Raw genomic sequence first — 19,729 nt, 5'->3', positions numbered from 1 at the left:
AATCACTTTTCTCTCTCTTTATCTCTCTCTAAGTGTTTCCATTCTTCCTAACGTCTGACTTGGGCTTCGGAGGGTGTGTTCGGACAACCCGTCCGGACATTTTTGTGCAGGGAAACATAAAGCCCATATTTTAGTATTGGAGTGGGAGCTTTCTCTGCCATGTCTAAGGGAGGAATCCATCATCAGTTGACAAAGTATCAATATGATGGGTTATACAGTTCGGTCCTCAGGTGGCCGCAAGAGCTTCGACCTCATAAAGAGTCTTACAATTGAAGGAGTATTTGCTGAATCGGTGGCCAATTCTTGATGAAAGGGAAAATGACTGGAATAATCATGCTGCCTGTTCAATCCATTCATTTGATTAAGAAGGTCGTACAGTAGAAGAAATTGGCAAGTTAAGTGAGATGTATTACCTGCTTAGTTGATTAAGCTAGACCAGCTTACCACCACCAGCCCTACGTCCCCAAACCCATCATACCCCTATCCCTCATATTCACTAGCTTACCCATACACCTAACCCACTAGCCATCAACACCCATCATCCTTTCTAGCCTGTCACAGCCCACACAACCACCAAGCGGCCACTTTGCACCTCGAGCCCCACTTCTGCATGGCCATGCATGGCCATCTTTCTAGTGCACCATCCAACAACCACATGTCGTTCTCTTAACTTTTCATTTTTTGGTGATAATTTTTTTTTTTTTTTTTTTTAATTCCACTCTCAATTAATCCTTCAAAATCCCAATTTTCAAAACTTAAATTCTTAATTTTTTTAAAAAAATTCCAATTTTCAAAACATCCATCTTCAAATAATTTTTCAATTTTTAAATTTTTAAATTTAATTTTCAAGATTTCAATTTTCAAAACTCTAGTTTTTTTTTTTCAAATAATTTTAATTCCACTCCAATTTTCAAATATTTTTTTAATTTTACCACTTTTTATCCTTCATTAGGGTTTTAAGTCACTAAAAATCTCGTTTTTTTAAATAAACTTGCTCCATTTCCTTTCAAGTAAGTACTTTCACAATTTTTTTTTCAAATAATATTTTGTTTATCTTTATTTTAAATAAGCATGAACATGATTTTCATAATTCTAAAATAATGGAATTTGTAAGATTTATTCATGAAAAATCAAATGGGCTTTAGTGGGGTCCAACATCTATAATATTTATTTTTTAAAAAAAAAATTAAAGTGGAGTGCATGATTGATATTGTTTGATTTTGACCAATTTTGTTTGAGATATTCTACGTTTATCATTATGAGCTAACCTTATTTTCATGACAACACATTTTTATTTGTTGCTAAAGTACGCTCCCATTTCTACTTCATTTATTTATTCATTCTCATGTTCGATTTGTTTTATTATTTGATAATTTCATTGGTATTCATTAATTTCCTTATCAATTGTCACACTTGTCTCACCCTATTTAGTAGAGATCCGTTTTTAGAGACTTAGAGGGGTGTTTCGGACTTTTGTCGTACTTTTCTGATAAGTAACTTGACCACCAAACCTGATTTTGGTTTTCCACATATCGTATTTTTCAAATAAGGAATCAAACTTAGAGTTTTTTTTTTCCCTTAAAAATAAAACAAAAATAAGTGATGACTCCGAGTCTTTGCTAAAAATCATAATCTTCACAAATAAAAAATGAATTTCACCATCGAGTGGCAACACACATGAAAAATGCGCGGGTCCACAGTTTCATTCACAGTGACTTCGCCCAATGCTCGAATAACTATTTATAATTTATATTATGTATTCCATTTATTTTTAAAATTTTAAAGAAAAATATTATAATTATATAATCTATTATTTTATATTGTATAAAAGACATAAACAATTTATTTATTTTTTTGTTATTATTTTGAAAGGTAAATTTCACTCACATTCTTTGAGTCTTGAGCTAATTATATTTAGCTATTATTAATTTGAAATCTTGTTAAATAATTCTTCATTTTGAGTTTGAAATGAGACAAGTGAGACATAAGATAAGGGTAAAGGAGCGTTTTTTTTTAAAATACATGTTTTAGACGGTTCGACACAGAGACAACTTAATTTTCAATTGAAAAAGAGAAAGTTTTGAAGGGGAAAACAAAATAAGGATAGACCTTTTGGTTGATGTATGGATGTTTCTAATTTTACATGACTTAATTACATACTAATCCAAATGACTTGTTTTTGTTTTCCATGTTTAGCCACTACTTGCTTGAGTTGATGTGTTGGGTTTGATTGCTTGCCCGATAGTAACTAAACTAAAGGTGAGTGAAAAAAAGTATTTGAGGAAATTTTAAATTAATGATAATTATGAGTATTTAGTTCAAAATTCAAAATAGGCTAGTAAAATTAATTATTAATATTTTTAAATATTATGTCATTTATTATTAAAATATACTTATTTTAAAAGAACACGACAACATGTCCGTGGGTTCAATTCAATTCCATCTTATCTAATATGATTCTAAGCTATATAACTTGATCAATTTAATTAACATGAGTCAAGCGCAACTAACAATAACTCAACTTACAATTTAAAAAAAAAAAATGAATCAACCTTAAATTAATTACCTTGAGTCAAATGTTAGATTAGATTGAATTTGAGTGCATAATTTTTATTTGCTAACACCTTATTTTTGTTACCACATTTTTACTTATAAGTTGAAACTTTTTACCTCGAATGACTAGAAACTAATTTAATTTTAACAAAAATTAAATACTTCCTAATTGAACCACCTTCAAATAAATTAAGAAAAACCTTAGCCAATGAAAATTTATAAAAAATTTCAAAATGTTGACGCATGTATGAGAATAATGAGAAAACACATGTTATTCAACTGTTGTTTTGCACCGAAGCCCGCAAAAGAAATAAACTTATAAAAAGAAGTAATTTCAGAGTAGTTTTATAATCAAATAACTTATAAATAGATCATACTAACCAAAATGAGTAGATGTTTTCTACTAAATTAGTATTTGTATCACCAATGATGGAGCTAAGATTTTAAGTTAGGGTTTATTAATTGTAAAGGATGTGAGCTTTACCCCCAATGGTCAACCATGACACTAGATCTGGGGTTCGATTCCCTTTATGGGAAGTTAATTTTTTATTTTTATATATTCTCGGGGAGGGCAAATCAATCTAATCATTCTTAAAAAAAAATAAAAAAAATTCTTACCTTGTTCATCTCCAAATGCAATACCTCAACAATCAAAGTGGAGTGGGACGATTTTGTTTAAGTTAATATCAGCCCTGAAAACTACACAGCAAGCTCTATTGGTTGGACAATCTTTGGGGGATTAAGTATGGGATTTCGGGGATGGGTTGCATAGGAGGCCCAAATGACCCGAATTACCAGACTTTTTAATAAGATTGAAATTTGGAATTGGAGGTCCAACTTCCAGTTCAATGTTTTCGTTGGTTTCTAAAGTTACCTAAAATCAACTCACCCAAAATCTACAACAAGATCTGATAAACTAACAGATCTGACCCTGAAAATAATATAAAAAATTTGTTTAAAACTTGTGGAAATCTCATTCTTCAAAACATAGAATGAGCGCTGATTGAAAAGATTAATGCGGTTTGTTGTCTAAAATATTGTTGATATAAGTTTTCGGAGATTCGCATAAGACCATCAAACTTAAGTATGGTATACGTCATCGGAGTTGCCACGTCAGCAGTAACTCGACTCGGCGAGTTAACAGTGACGAAAGATTCACACACCTCACTCGAATCGTCCCCACTTGTCAAATTTCCAGGCAGCACCGTTCCAGAACTGCCCCTTCACCTCTTCTCTCTACGCTCTCTCCATACTCCATTCTCGCTTTTCTCTCCATTTCTAGGGTTAGGGTTAGGGTTTTCTCGCTATTTCGCAGTCCCAAAACGATATGGACAGGCACAGAGGAGACCGCTACGGCAACAACCCTGACTCCCACCACTACCGCCATTCTCGGGGCCCTTCTCGGTCCTCCGACGCCTCCGGAAACCATCATCGCCGCAGCCCTAGCAGCTACCGTGTTGGCTTCTCCGGTGGTGGAGGCGGAGGCGGCCACCACCACCGCCCCTTTGACAGTCCTCCCCGTTATCCTCCCGGCGGTGCTGGGTTGCGGCCGATGGGTGGCGGGGGTGGGGGATTTGCATCGAATCATCAGGTGCCGCTCTCTGGTCAGAAACGGGGGTTTGGTTTCCCTGGCCGTGGAGGGTCTCCAGGTATGCGAAGATCGAATTGAAGGTTTATGAGTTCGTCTTCTATGTTAAGCTGCTGTTGTTGGTAGATTGTTTCTTAGGGTATCCTATGTTTTAGAACTTTATATGTTCACTATATCTTTTTGATTGGCGTACGCTCACTATATCTATGCATATGTCAATGTTCGTATTTGAAAATTGTTGAACATTTGATGAAATTATGGAGAAATTGTATAAATTTTAAATGCAACTTTAGTACATAGTCGTGGATAACAATTAGGATTGAACATTATTAAAAAAAAAAAAGGATATGAATTCTTCATGCCTGTTAAGTTCTGTTTTACTTTTGGCTGGGATGGATAATTAGTCAGTGAGAAGTCATAACACGTTTCAGGCATCTGAAAAGAATATCAAAATTGAATACCATGATGCCCTGTAAGAGAAGTTGAAATTCAAAGTTTAATTTCATTTATGAATAGTTCACATGAACCTAAGAGACTGCATTTTTCAAATAACTCGTATGTCTGCTTAACCACTTGGCCTAAACTGATTAAGCATCTGGCTCCTTGAACTTGAGATTTGTCTGGTCATTTTATGTGGTATATGCAGATTTGCTACATTGTTAATGTAGTTTCAACCTATGTTTGATTTCACCCTGAATTTAGTTATTATCATTTCCCTTTTAGTATTTTTCAGCTCTTTCTCCTAAGGTACTGATATGTTTTTTGTTAGATCGTTATGATGGAGGTGGTTTTGCAAAACTTTTTGTTGGGTCGGTTCCAAGGACAGCCACCGAAGAAGATGTAAGCCAGTCACTTCATTAAGCTTTTATGTCCTGGTGTGTTTATTTTAAGCTTGCATCCCAACAAAGGAAACTACTTTAAGTTCATATATTTGTTGATTTTTAGTGTTATTGTCCAGAAATTGATCCCCCTCCATACTTTCTTATTCAGTTGGTACTTTTATATTGCATTTGAAAAAGTTCTCTACTTACATCAAATTAACCTGTTTTTTAGTTCCATATCTTTTATTTTGTGGTGGCTTATATTGTTATTGTCATTATATTTCTGTTATTTAATAATATGTTATTAATATCAGATACGCCCCTTGTTTGAAGAACATGGAAATGTCTTAGAAGTTGCGTTGATCAAAGATAAGAGAACTGGACAACAGCAAGGTATGTGAGGATGCTACTTTCTATTATAAGATTGTGATTTTACCTGTCTCTTTTCAGGTCTCCTGATGGGCTGTTGGGAGCAACTGTAAACTCATGTTTCGTCTCAGTTAGTTTTTGCAACAATTTTCGGGCATGTTGGTTTTGGTTGCAACCTTTCTTTTATGTTCTTCATGTCAAACTGAAGAAGGCAAGACCTGTAAATCTACTAAAAACCAGTTTAAGCATAGCAGTTGCAACTTGGAAGACAAATAGATCCTGCTCTTGTACTACTGGCTGCAGCAGTGGGGGCATTACCCAACAAGTTTATTTGTACTGGGAGTGTCTGGTTCCATGACTGTAGCTTTTTTATGTCAGGATGTTTAGAAATGCAACTGTTGTCACAAGTGATACAACATTACTTGGATCCTGCTTTTGAATGGGTATTGATGAAATTGTAATTTAGAGGATTCCTATGGTTTCTTTATATCTTGGTAACTTGAGGTTTTTTTTTGAATGCCTTGGAATGTCCATATGCTAGTTTTGGTTTTTGAAAATTAATGGGTCTGAATTTGGATGGTCAAAGATGCTTGGAATTGGATTTAATTAGGTATGGGCTTGTTTGTTCTTTGTCCTTTAATGGTACCTTTTGAAATTGCAGACTCTTCCCAATAGGATGGATCTCTTATGGCAATGTCGTTGGTGTTACCTTCATTAAATTCAAGCATGTGGCTTGAGTTGATACTTGTGCTTGAGATGCTTTGAAGCTAGTGTTTTGTTGGTGCATGGTCCCAGGATGGTTGTTTTTCTTTTTCCAGAGCACATGATTTGGCTCTTTCTAAGCTGAGCTTGGGGTGGATACTTGGTGTGTGATACAATGTTGAGAGATGCATCCCCTTTTATGTGCAATTTAGCAGCTGTCTCGTCATATGGGGTTACGTGTTTGGTATTTATTCTTAATTTCGGAGAGCCTTTTCTTTTTGAAGAATAAACTAGCAATACATAATAGCAAGTAGGACAGCTTCAAATAATTTCTAGAAATTCTTTTGTGTGAATCTGGTCTGACTACTGGTGCATCTCCTTGAGTAGCAGGTTTGAACCCTATGGGCCATGTACGGTTAATCAATTCTAATGCATGTATGTCCAAGTGAATCTCCATCTAATTCATTCAACGTCCTAGTGGATATCCCATACTAGTGTGTAGTATTTTGGTTTGGTTTTGTGGGTTTATTACCATTTAATTGCATCTGTTCTGCAGTTGTTTGCGTTTCACATGAATTAAGTGAGGGTTATCTATCCATACTTCTGCAACTTCTCTTCGATGGCTGTTTTATTTCCTTTTCTAATTTACATTGGAGTGCCAAGCTCTACCAGTGAGGAGTTGTTGGTTTTAGTAATGGTTGTTTGGTGGTTTAATATCTTACAGGTTCCCCTATTCAATTTTCTAGTAATGTGAAAATGCAATTCTGGTGTTGATGGAATTCACAGTTGAAGTTGGGTTGTTTCAAGAAATAGCACACCAATTTCTTCTTTCATTTTTGGATTTTCATGGATGCATGACATGAAAATTATGGTTTGTGTTTATTTCTTTTAAATATGGTCTTATCCATATGTGGGAGTTTCTAAACTTGCAGATCATCAGTTTGATGAGCTAATATGGTCAAAAGCAAAATCCATATCTTGCAGTTCTATATTGGATCTTCCAACCTTAGTTTATGCATGCTTGAACTGTGGATTCCTATGTGTTTGTTTTGACCTTAGTGGTGCAGTAGTGGACCTGGTGATATGGATATTGATGGTGTAACTACATACTCTTATCATGGAACAGCAGGGTCATCTTGATAAATTATACATATTTCTTATTTACCAAAAAAAAAAAAAATTTATACATTTTTCTACTTGCAAGACATGCACTTTGTGATTCAACTTTGGCAGTTGTATGGGTGATGGTTATGCGATCAAAATAGGATGGATGAGGGTCGGACTTGTGATACAAGTTACAAAACTTATGGTTGGAAACAATTCTGAGGGTATATCTAGTGAATGTGAGCCATCCCTTCTCTACTCTGTGCCTCTGTTTAAGCTTCGCAATACTGGCATTTGGAGTAGCAAAATAGCATCTGTGTGGAAGGGCTACTTCATAATTTGATCTTGCCACCTTGTGGCTAAAATATTAGGCTATCGACTTCTTATCTTATGTTAGAAAAGCATCATGTATATGATTGTCCATAGCTAACCATTCCAAATGGGTATGGAGATATTCTTCCAACCTTTTTTTTTTCCTCTCTGCAAGAGCGCATTGAATTTTTGTGTGGTCATGTTATCGTGTCTGATGCTATTTGGTTCATTTCCAGCATTTTATCTCTTGCTTTGCTCCCTTATTTTATATTTTTATTTTTCTTATTTATTTCTTACTTATCATGTGTGGGTCATTTGGTATTTCATTCCAAAGGTTAATCATTGCTGTTTGATGTATGAATGGAAGTTATTATTGATATCCTTTGATGGATCATGGATATTCTTGATACTTGCTTAGATCCAAATTCAAAATGTTGGATGGTTCCACCTGTATCAATCACGCAGTGGACATTTTAAAGTTCTTTCATACTTCTGTTGATTTGGTTAATTTGGGTCAATGGGGCAGTTTGATGTTTGAGATAAGCAATCTATGGGATTGAGGAAATACATGACTATTTAGTTGACGTGTAAATCATTCTATAGGTGCACTTTTTAAATGGATCGATCTGGTTTTGATATATCCGTTGCAGGGTGGCTTATGTGAAATCCTTTTTACATTACATTTGGTGATGCATTGGGCTCTATTTACGCATTAGATTTAATTTCTACAATCTTATTGAATTGAGTCCAAATCTTGAGTGAGCCAAGTATAACCTGAAAATGAAGGTTCAGATGTTCTGTATACATACCATTATGTTTTGGTTCCTAACTACTTGAAACTTTTAATGTTGCTATCAGCTAAGTTCACTACTTAAATAGTGTATTGAGACATTGAATGTAGATGGCTGATTTGAGTGTTCTATACAAAACATATGGTTTCTAGGTTTATTACATTTTTTGTCTTTGAGAATGAATTAGCATCTGAGATGGGTTTACATGGTTGGCAGAAAAATTTGCCAAAATTTATCACTAGATTTTATTGGTTGTGAAACTTAAGTCGAAGTTAGTAAAGGTACATGCAAATCTCATCTGAGGTGTTTTCTACCTTGTAGATTTGCTAAGCAAAATCTGTAGTTTCATATCACTCATCATAGTATACCTGTTTGGTTGTGTAAAATAAGTTGTCTTCCCTTTTTTGGTAATGAAATTTAAGTTGAAGTATAGTACACACAGATATATAATTTATTTTACCTTGTTGGCATGCCAAGGGAAATATGAAGCTTCATAGTACATATTAAATATCAGTGTACCCAGTTGATTGTCTAAAATTAACGTAAGAATTTAATGAGTAGGAAACATGGGTCAGCTTTATGTTGATGGAATGCCCATTGTGCTTCCTATCAGTTGTACACTTAACTATAGATCCCATTTTGCATGTAGCTTTTATTGTTAGAACCAGAATTGGAGCCTGCATGCCTGGTCCTAACTCTTTGGGGTTGGCTTTATTGATTAAAGTTTTATGTCCGGTTCTCAAACTCATGCTAACTCTTTATGAATTAATTCAGATTTCTATTATTTCAAATATTTGGCTTATGAAAAAAGAAAATTAAAAATGCTTAATTCCTCAGGGGCCAGTTTGTAGTAGGAGCAGGGCCTGCCATGAAACTTAGCTGAGAGCTGTTTTCTGGGTAGGGTAGCCTGTCCATTATTTATACAGTTGAGACATATGCAACCAAGTGGTTATATTTAGATAATAGAATTCCCCCTTTTCTTTATTTTGGGAAGATAGTGTTTTTGGATTTTGTGTTGTCTCTTTTCATTATTGAGCAGGTGAATCCTTATTAGCACATTGAGACAATTTAAATAATATGGATGCAATTTTTGTTGTTAGATTTTGAGGGGTGCGAGGAATTATCTTGGTTTTTACATCCTTGTTGGATGTTGTGATATGCCTTCTGCCTTAGTGTTGTACAAATTATGATTCCCTCTCTGCTTTGGGCATTGCATGGTTCTTACAATTTCTTTTGGTGTATGGTTCCCTCCCTGTATTTGGGTATGGCATGGATTTTGTAAATTTTTTTTGGTATCATTAGTGTTATATTGGGAATGATGGAGATAGAATTGAGATTGAGCAGGCTTGTGGTGATTGAAACCCATGCCAAGACTAGGAAAAAAAGTTGAGGTAATCCGTCATTTTTCTAATTGATTATTGTCATCTAGATTTATGGAAGTTGTCAAATCATATGACTTTGGTCTGCTGTAATATTCATATGCTATCTAAAGAAGATGTGACATGGATATTGGGACTTCATTTAGATATTAAAAATTGTATTTTGATTCATATGAAATGCCTAAAGGCTTCATATGCTTTCTAGCTTGTGCATGAGATGCTGCTGTCAGCTATCACAAATATAAAAGATGAGCCTTCAGATGAATCTCTAACTTTGTTTGGTAAGTTTGTATATGTTCACATAGGTTTATTATTATTTTTAAAGTCATTTCTCCATTGAACTTTATATAACTTTTTTATTTTGTTCTTGGAAATCTGGTGTTTTTTAATAATTTTCTTATCTTAGCCACAACTGCTGTATGTGGCACTAACTCAATATTTTGGTTGATTTCCTTTTCTCTGTCTTCCTCATCTATTTTTCTTTCCTTTTTAAAATAAATTTCATTGTTCAACAATCATTAGGGAATTGAACATTAAAATATCTCATGTATGTCCTATGTCCCTTTGCTGGTTATCCATCCATAAGCATGTTTCAGCAGTTCATTGCTAACCTAGCAATCTCGATGAATAGGCTATTAAGCCTTATATATATGTGTGTGTGTGTGTATCTGTTTGTTAATGTTATTATACCTTAATTGTTACAAATGATTAATATCTTCTCAGAATCTCAGGATAGTACTTTTATATTCATGTGAAGTTGGGCTTTCTTATCTTTTGAAACCCATAATACTGTTTCTGTCATTGAGTAGGCAATTTGCTCTGTTTAATATGAATGACAGAATTAGTTCATCTGAGAAGTAATACATTGGATATGCTAGGTGGTTTTTATTTTTCTCTCTTTAGTAAGTTCCAGACTTCTCTGTGTGCGTTTCTCTCTTGTGGATGATTCTATCATGAGATGCTCTTTGATGAAAGCTTATTTTGAATTAATATATGAACGAGTACTCTTCCAATAACAGTTTAGGAAGCAAATCATTGCAACCATTCCCTTTTGGTGTGACCTTCTTTTGCTAATTTATTTGTGTGTGCGTATATATATATATGCCTGTGTTTATTATCGATTGATAGAGTAATGATAAAGTTGCTGATTTATCATTTTATTTTTTTATTTTTCCTTTTGCCCATGTCAGGTTAATCGATCTCTTTTCTTTAGGAAAACATGACTATGATGTCCATTGTCTGTTGGTTGGATTTGGTGTTTGTTTGTGTTATATGCTAATGGATTGGTAGTCAATATTAGGATTTCTACTTGGATACCACTCATTTAGTCTTGAAATTTGTTTCTTCTTGAACTTTATCTGTTAAAATTTTTTATGAATCTTAATGCACAAATTATTTACCATGCATACCATACTGCCAGATGGTTTTATGTCTAGCTGCATGTGTACCATTGTTGGGAGGGTAGATATAACCTAATGAAATCAGCAAAAAAACTCTCTACTTCTCTGCAGGGTGTTGTTTTATAAAATATGCTACTTCAGAAGAAGCTGAAAGGGCAATTAGAGCTTTGCACAATCAATACACTTTGCCTGGGGTGAGTTTTCTGCTTCTCAAGTTCTGCAATCTTGTAATTTGGCTAACTAATCTTCAGTAGTTCACTCTCATATGTACTTGTGTGTGCCATTATGTTTTGCAGGGAGTGGGACCTATCCAAGTGAGATATGCTGATGGAGAACGAGAACGCCTTGGTAATTATCTGCAACTTAAAATTTGCTGCCTGTTAAAACTGCCTTTTGCTGATGCATTACAAAATTATATTGGTAATGCACTATCATGCATATAGTCCTCCTCTAAACATATTGCACTAATACTTTGTTCAAGCATCTCTGCTCCTAGTCATCTTCTGGGTCAAGAGCTAGCTAAGTCTGATTTGATCTATGAACCATTGGTTCTTTTTGAGCATATATATACCGCTTTACAATCTGATTAAGTTTACTCCATTCTACAAGTACTTATTTTTAAAAAATTAGTAGAGGTTCCTATAAAAAAAAAATAAAAAATTAGTAGAGGTTATGTTTAATTTTTCTTAACACGTTTTTGAATACCTTAGTTACAAGTTACTCATAATGTGAAAGGTTGACTCAGCCCAGTTTTCTTAGTTAGTAGTTAAGTGAATCATAATATGTGAAGAGTAACTTCCACAAGTGTATAGTAGGAAGAAACCCGGTATGAAAATGAAAAAAAATAAATAAATACAAAAATTGATGAATTAGGATCCCCTCTGAAAAAGAAAAGAAGACAGCCTTGTTAGAGCATCTTCAATGCAAAACGGTAAAATAGCAATACCAAACTCTTTTTTTGGCATTGATAATTGCTTTGCAATGCAAATGCTAAAAAATGACATTTCATCTGACAATGCTAAAAGGAATGTCATATAGCATTGCAATGGCAATGCCGGATAATGGTAGCACTCATTAGAGTGCCAATGTTTTATAGTTATGCAATTTTTTGGCAATAGCACCCTATTTTGGCATGGTATTGGAGATGCTCTCGTCTATTTAGCTTGATCTGGATGTTATGTATTGGTAAATGCTGTGATATTCAAATGTTTTTATTGGTGTGTCTACATATATGCCTGCCCCAGTTTGGCTGATCTTCTCATCCCTGATGGTGTTCTTTTTATGGTAGGTGCAGTTGAATACAAGTTGTTTGTGGGCTCACTGAATAAACAAGCTACAGAAAAGGAAGTTAAGGAAGTAAGTTTCATGTGCATTAACTATTTGAAGTTTAGTTGTTCTTTCCTAAGATTAGTTTTATTTGTGCAGGTTATATATTCCCTTTTTTAATCTTTGTTCAGTGTTAATTTTTTATTGGAAGACATCATAGTTATGGAACTAAATAAATGCACTATTTTTATGCCAGATTTTTTCACCTTATGGTCAAGTTGAAGATGTCTACCTCATGCGTGATGAATTGAAGCAAAGTCGTGGTATATCCTGTTGCTTATGTAATTTGGTGTTATGTCCCTATTTACTCTTGACTAATGTTTTCATTTGAGGTTTGAAATATAATCCCCTTCCTGGTTCTGCTTTTCATATGATATTGCCTCTATTAATTTCTAGATTCAAGATGCTTAAATTGGGGGATTTATCATTACATGTCATTGCTGGTGGAAAATATGTCCAGCATGTTTTAGAGAGAAGGGAAAGGATAAAATAAATATAGTTCAGATTAAATAGTGGCTATTCTAGCTAACAGCATAACATATTTTCCTTTTGCTGATGTACTATCCTGAATACCCCTTTTAATCCTTATTCAATATCTGTGTGACATTAATATTTACATGTTTCCATGTACCTGTTCCTGATTGTATTTGTTCAAATTATTTTTGAAGGATGTGGATTTGTTAAATTTTCTCATAGAGACATGGCAATGGCAGCTATTAATGCTCTTAATGGAATCTATACAATGAGAGTAAGCCTATTTTGTTATTCTAGTAAAGTTGTATTTTCTGATTGCAATTATGAATCATGACTGGTATCATGCATTCGAAACATGTTGAAGGTTATCCACTAACGTTTTTCCCCTCCTTTATTCTAGGGTTGTGATCAGCCATTAACTGTTCGGTTTGCTGATCCTAAGAGGCCTAGACCTGGGGAATCAAGGTTTTCTCATTTAGACTCTCTCTTCACTATCTTTTTCATTTTTGTTTGTGTTTCGTTCTTTTTCTTATTTTTGTATAAGTTCACATATAATCTTGTGTTACAAGCAGATTGATGGCACGTTTATCGTAGGCAATTTCCTGAGCTGTAATGTGGTTTATTTATACATTATCTGTGAAAATATTGGAAATGTTACTGGAAAGATGGTTAAGAATGTTGTTGCTTTACTTTTGCCAAGAAAGATCTTTTGGAGGGAGTCTATTTAAGTGTTGTTTATGAGTCATTTGATCCACCATTGATATTTGCCTTTGAGGCATTAATTCTGTTTGGGAAACTATTGATTAACACTTCCCATATTCAGTATTAATCTCATTCCATTTCTTTCATTTTCAGGGGTGCTCCTGCATTTGGGGGTCCAGGTTTTGGCCCTCGATTTCAAGCACCAGGTGTTAGGTGTGCTTTCTTCTTCCCACTCTTATCTATTTTGAATTTGCTTTCTATTGGCTATTGTCTCACTTTCATTCATTGCAGACCAACAATGAACCAAGGTGATCCTATAGGCAGTGGTCGAATTCCTCCTAATGCTTGGCATCCAATGAGTCCACAGAATCTGGGCCCATCTTCTAATGCTGGTATTCATGGCTTTGGGAATCAGTCACTCCCAAGGTCTGGTGACGGATCAATATCTTCAACTCCTGTAAGGATGACATAGACAGCTTTAGTTCTTATTTTGATTTTCCATGGGGAAAAATATTATTACTCTGATAACATCTTATTTATTTCGCCTCTATGATATGGTGGTAGATATCTATTGATTTTTAGGACACTAATCATGGAACTATTAATTGTGTTCAGTGTTGCCTTGAAACAAATATGTTTCTGGTACAAATTTGCCCTGCTTTGAAAATATGATTCTTAAGAGTGCCTTGAAAATTGTCTCAACTTGCACAAGGATCTCCTTGCTTCAGTGTTGCCTTGAAAGAAATATGCTTCTGGTACAAGTTTGCTTCTGCTTTGAAAATATGATTCTTAAGAGTGCCTTGAAAATGGTCTCAACTTGCACAAGGATCTACTTGCAGCAACCTTTAATACAATAGAACCTTGACTTTTTTTAATGGGCTGGACTTTTAAAAAAAAGCCTCCTTTCCCTGATCTTATGAAGCCCTCCTTTACCAAAATTTGGATGAATTTTTAAGTTATTGACCTTTTTCATCTTCAGAAGTTCATTAGCTTCCTTTGAGATGCTTTTTGGTATGGAAAGGATGTTTTGAAATATCAAATATCTGTGTCCTGTTCCCTGTAGGCATAAGAGGAAGTAATGGAACAGTCAATTAATTTGAGGGCTATGCATGGTCATTTAAACTGGGTTGTTTACAGTTGAATGGGCAGAGCAAAATTCTTTTCTTTGTACTGGGTGCATTTAAGACATAACAAATGTTTCCTTTCTTTTATTCACACACTTTATTATGTGATACATGTGCTGCATTCTCTACTTCCATTTTTATTTCTAGTTGGTAACATGTTGGGTAATTGTCGATACATTTGGAGACTGACTGGAGTATCTTTAGGTGTTCAAATTTTATTCTAATCATGGGTGTTTCAGCACGTCTTCCATGACTTATGCCGCTTGTTTATGATAATGCTTATTTGACTGAAAATTTGATAGTGTGGTTGGATGGCACTGACAACGTGATCAGCATTACTTCTGATCTGGTTTATCTTAATGTGGAATTATAGAACTTTGTTACTAATTTCTATGCAGAATATCCAGGAATGGATTTTTATCACCGTCAAAATTTGGTATTACTATGTGTGATTGAAATAATTTATTAACTATTAATCTTGCAAAAACTTAGGGTGCTCCCCTGGGCGGTCTTGGTGGTTCAGCTGATGGTTCTCTTTCTGGAATTGCAGTTTCATCTTCTGCTACACCACAACAGGTATCTATGGTTTAATTTTTGCTGTTTTCGTGCTCTTATTGAATGAATCTGAGGATAGATTGAAGTTCATTTTCATTTTTTGGACTCGTTTTTCAGAATTTCAACCAGCCTATGCTACAAGTGCCTTCCATTGGTGAGCAAATATCACCGTTGCAGAAATCGCTTCAGTCTCCTCAGCATTTGCCACCTTCCCTGCAGCTACAGTCTCAAACTCCGGCATCTTATACACAGCCTCAAACTCCTCATTCATCATTACGACAATTTGGTCAGCTACAAATATCTCATTCTGCTGGTCAAACCCCCTTCAATCAAACACTTCCATCCCAACAGCTGCTTGGTTTGAGTGGACAGCTGTCTGGTTCTCAGCCTCAGGTCCAGCAGAGTGCCTCATCTGCTACTGCCCAGCAGACTCCTGTCAACCTCAACTTACAACAGCATGCTGTGTCTGTCATGGCAAATCAACATCAGGTGCCTGCTCCTGCTCAGCAGCAACTGGTCCAGCCTCTACACCAATCACCTTCTCAGTTGGCTCAGTTGCTATCACAACAAACGCAAGCCCTACAAGCTAGTTTCCAGTCATCTCAGCAGGCATTTTCTCAGCTGCAGCAACAATTGCAGCTGATGCAACCATCAAACCAAACTTTAACGTCACAGCAGGGTTCCCAGACTACTAAACAGCAGGTACTGCTAGCTTGTTCCACCAAAAGGAAAAAAAAGAAAAAAAAAGAAAAAAAAACAGCTGATATTACTAGTTTATGGGTTTACTCTAATTAGGTATTTGCATGGATAGTCCAATTTTCTTGTTCAACATGTAATATTATCATCAAATGTGGCACCTGGTAGGTTCCACTTTGAGAGTAAAGTCTCAGTTGTTATTGGTGGTCCTATCCAATTTAGGGTGAACCAATCAAACTTATTCAAATGACATTAGCACCTAGTAGCTGATGTGATTTTGAATGCCCAAAAAAGTTGTTAGTTTCAGTGTCATTTGTGATTTAACACTTAATGTCATTCCACTCTGCTGAGTTTGGGGTTGAGAGATATTCAAGTGTGATCCATTGATGGTGGACCACAATTCCTTTGCTTGTATGCCACTTGTTCATGTCTGCAGACCTTCATCTTGTTGTAATATCTTCACTGCTTCCTTCTCATTTAGGGCTTATTTCAGATTGCTTCTAAATGTGAGTCCTTGTTATGTTTATTCTCTTCTTACTAAACAAAAAAAAAAAAAAATGTTTATTCTCTTCTTAGGGTTTTTCCTTGATCTTTTTTTATTTTTGTTATTGTGGTGATCTATTGTCTGTGGTTATTTGCTAAAAACTACTTGTTCTTTGGTTTCAGTGGCCTGGGACTGTACCACAGACTGTTGCCAGCACTGCTACCATCACACCAGCCACTGATGTGCCTTCCACAACTTCTGCTGTGCCTGTAACAACCCAGGCTGTGGCCCCTGTAAAATGTAATTGGACAGAGCACACTTCACCCGATGGATACAAATATTATCACAATAGTGTAACTGGTGAAAGCAGGGTGAGATCCAAGTCCAGTCTGTTTTTTTGTTGAGGTTTTCTCATCTACAATGTGTGACATTTTTTCCGAATGGGTCTGCAGTGGGAAAAACCAGAGGAGTTGACATTACTTGAACAACAGCAACAACAACAAAAGTCATCAGTTCAACAGTCACAAGCCCAATCACACACTCAAGTTTTGTCTACACAGCAAATTCCTCAAGCTCAACAAGTGCAGCTTCAAACTCAGCTCCAAGCACATCTCCAAGCACAGCTTCAGTCACAGCTCCGCCAACATCAGCAGATGCAACAGCCTCCAGTGTCTTCATCGGTCGGTGTTTTCTACATATCTTTTCACAATGGCATACTTTTAGTTGTTTTATTGCTAATTATGATTGCAATTTCAGTACCAGGCTTCTGGAGTTATGGGTCAGCAAAATGTTCAGGTGAGCTTCTCTCCTGAAGATCATATAATTTTCAATGGATGTTTTGCTCGTCTAATGGTACCTTGATTTAGCATTTTGGACTTGCTAAAGAGTTGGAAGCATAAAATATGAAGTAGGTAGAAATTGTATTATATATTTTCAAAAAAAAAAAAAAAATTGCCATGCAGCCCAAATTGATTGTTTTACAATGCATTATTTGAAACAGTGGTCTTCATATTAGTGGGCACCATTTCAGTGATGCTTTGATGGTACCATCAAACATAGTTGTTAACTCGTAAAACATATCATGCATCTTTTTCTATTTTTCTGTGTCGTGTATCGTAAGTTTTTTTATATAGTGAAAAATAAATAGGAAAAATATGTATATGTGTGTATATCTATTGAAAGTATGAAGCATAGAGTAATATATAACCAATTTTATGGAAGATAGTAGGATCAAAAGAGTTGAACCATATCATATCATATGAAAACATTGGATGTTAAAGTTTTGACAAGTTCAAATTCACGAAATATGACTTTAAGGTATAGTTCATCACATAATCCACAAAAATAAATTTCTTCAATTTTTAGTTTCAAATTCAAACTAGGCATATATGCACTTATTGTGTTGTTAATTGTTTTATATACATATATATTCACGAAAAAAGAAATAATAAAAAGCTAATATATTAATATTTTATTTATAAATCACTATCATTTTCATTGTCAACATTCAAACCTTTAAAATGAAAATTCTCCAATATTCATTGTAAAAATAAACTTGCTTGACTTCTAATATAGTATTTGACAATAAGAATGTAGCTTTTCATATAAGGTTATTTTATCTATTTCTCCTTTTTATGATTAATTTTAAATCTTTTAGTATATTTTAATATAATAAATTCATTTAACAAAAAAAAAAGAGGAATTTTTTAAAGATATTGTAAAAAATACTTAAAGATGTATGTATTGTTATATCACAATATCCTTAAAGATGTATATATTGTTACATCACAATATCACGTATCGTGTCGTGTATTACATATGTATTGTAAGGATACACTTTAAAATAAGATACGGATTGCGATACGTATCGATCTCTATATAAAATGTATTTTATCATTATATCATATCGTATATGGTAAGTTTTTAACTACTATGCCATCAAGATGCAACGGCAAACAATGGGAAAGAAAACTAGCAGCTTTGCTAACATGCTTGGCTATTGCAGAATGAATTGTGGTTGTGGATTGTAGTAATGTTGGAGGCAGGGAGCATGGTGGCTCTGTGGGGATGGTTTATGGCACCAGTAGTGGCAGTGGAAGTGTTTAAAATTGTAATGTCTAAAATGGTAGTTGTGCTAGTTATGGTACTTCCTGATGTTGGAACTGATTTGTAAAATAGTAGTAGTTTGACATAAGAAGCATAGTTCCTGCCTTCAAAATTAGAAATAAGTTCTGTTTTCTATCAGGGATTTTTTTGTTTCCCTTTATGTCTGAATGTATTCTTTACGGTTATAATTAGCAAAAAGTACTTTTGGGCTGGCTATTATTAGAAATGCTGAGATTTTGCTCTCTTTATTTTTTTTCCCTTGAATCTTTTTTGAATAGCTGAAATAGTCCTGATGTTCATGTATTATATATTCAGCGGATTTTGTGATATTTATTATGATCCTCCTTAAAGGAACTGTAGTCATCTATGTAACTTCAGGTATGGTGCTTAGTTAAAAGTCTTCCAGCAAACTTACTAAATTTGTTTCATCCTTTTGGACCTTTTGGCCTTGCAGGAACTTGGTTATGCTCAAGCACAGGTAGGGGCTAGTTCAGTTAACGATCCTGCACGCTTCCAACAGGTAGTAGAAGTTAACCTTGATGTGTTCTGACACCTCTTTGTTATGAAAGTAGTTTCATTTTCTATTTAACCTTTGTTTCAGGGCCTTCAAGCGGCTCAGGAGTGGATGTGGAAGAATAAGCCAGCAGGTTCTAATCATTTACTCTTGACTTTCCACAGAAAGAACCACCCGCTTTTTTACTTTGTACACACAAGTCCCTTCTTATTGCTTGCCACTAAACCCTATTGTTGTCAGGCTCTTAAAATGGATGAAGTGTGATTCTGAGGTTGCATATTGTCACAAGTTGCTCCTCTGGGAATCCGCGGCTGAGGGAATGGAAGCAAAAACTTGGACAAAAGCAAGACATGCAGTCACCACTGCTCTGAACTTTAATGCCAAAAGGAATGTGCAGTAGGCATGCTCTGTCTTCATCGTTGTGAGGTTTTACTGTCTCACAATTACTGTCTTGAACAATCAAGCTTGGTTTCCATGAAGGCATAGGCAGCGAATGCCATGAATAAGTATTTATACATGTTAATTTTACCTAACTTCTGCCACAATTAGGTACTGAGTTTAAATATTAGACTCTCTAGGCCATTTCGTCAGGCAGGTTGCGCCTTGAAGGTCTGTTCTCCTCTGCATAGAGTAGGCTCCATAAACATCTCGCAAATAGGGTATGCTTATGCTTGGGATTCCTTCTGGATATCGATAAAGGTCCAGTAAATGTTAATTTTGAGCATCTTG

At 35.0% G+C, this 19,729-nt stretch overlaps 1 protein-coding gene across 3 annotated transcripts; it reads left to right on the top strand.

Moving 5' to 3' along the window:
• The first annotated feature begins 3,730 nt into the window (after positions 1-3,730).
• LOC117913802 (flowering time control protein FCA) lies at positions 3,731-19,724 on the top strand. Of its 3 annotated transcripts, none has more exons than XM_034828849.1 (19): positions 3,731-4,202; positions 4,911-4,981; positions 5,277-5,355; positions 11,131-11,213; positions 11,316-11,367; positions 12,308-12,375; positions 12,542-12,608; positions 13,014-13,093; positions 13,220-13,284; positions 13,675-13,734; positions 13,813-13,978; positions 15,138-15,221; positions 15,318-15,902; positions 16,563-16,751; positions 16,833-17,060; positions 17,143-17,175; positions 18,941-19,006; positions 19,088-19,133; positions 19,241-19,724. In XM_034828849.1, exons 1-19 carry the CDS (start codon positions 3,881-3,883, stop codon positions 19,246-19,248), a joined length of 2,352 nt encoding a protein of 783 aa, XP_034684740.1. In that variant the 5' UTR covers positions 3,731-3,880; the 3' UTR covers positions 19,249-19,724. The 3 variants fall into 3 exon arrangements, with proteins under 3 accessions (XP_034684740.1, XP_034684739.1, XP_034684738.1); XM_034828848.1 differs by having other exon boundaries at positions 3,732-4,202; positions 12,314-12,375; positions 17,137-17,175; XM_034828847.1 differs by having other exon boundaries at positions 3,732-4,202; positions 17,137-17,175.
• The last annotated feature ends 5 nt before the right edge of the window (positions 19,725-19,729 follow it).

This window comes from Vitis riparia, chromosome 5 (assembly GCF_004353265.1).
Source record: "Vitis riparia cultivar Riparia Gloire de Montpellier isolate 1030 chromosome 5, EGFV_Vit.rip_1.0, whole genome shotgun sequence".
Taxonomy (NCBI): Eukaryota; Viridiplantae; Streptophyta; class Magnoliopsida; order Vitales; family Vitaceae; genus Vitis; species Vitis riparia.
The sequence above is the reverse complement of the archived record's forward strand: the minus strand, read 5'-3'. Positions and strand labels throughout refer to the sequence as shown.

What these genes read in the sequence shown, in the direction of transcription:
- LOC117913802 (XM_034828847.1), top strand. Translation starts at nt 3,881, where the DNA reads ATGGACAGGCACAGAGGAGACCGCTACGGCAACAACCCTGACTCCCAC. An exon ending in CAGAAAAGGAAGTTAAGGAA is followed by an intron (nt 12,376 to 12,541) that starts GTAAGTTTCATG and finishes TTTTTATGCCAG; the next exon opens with ATTTTTTCACCTTATGGTCA. An exon ending in CCCAGACTACTAAACAGCAG is followed by an intron (nt 15,903 to 16,562) that starts GTACTGCTAGCT and finishes CTTTGGTTTCAG; the next exon opens with TGGCCTGGGACTGTACCACA.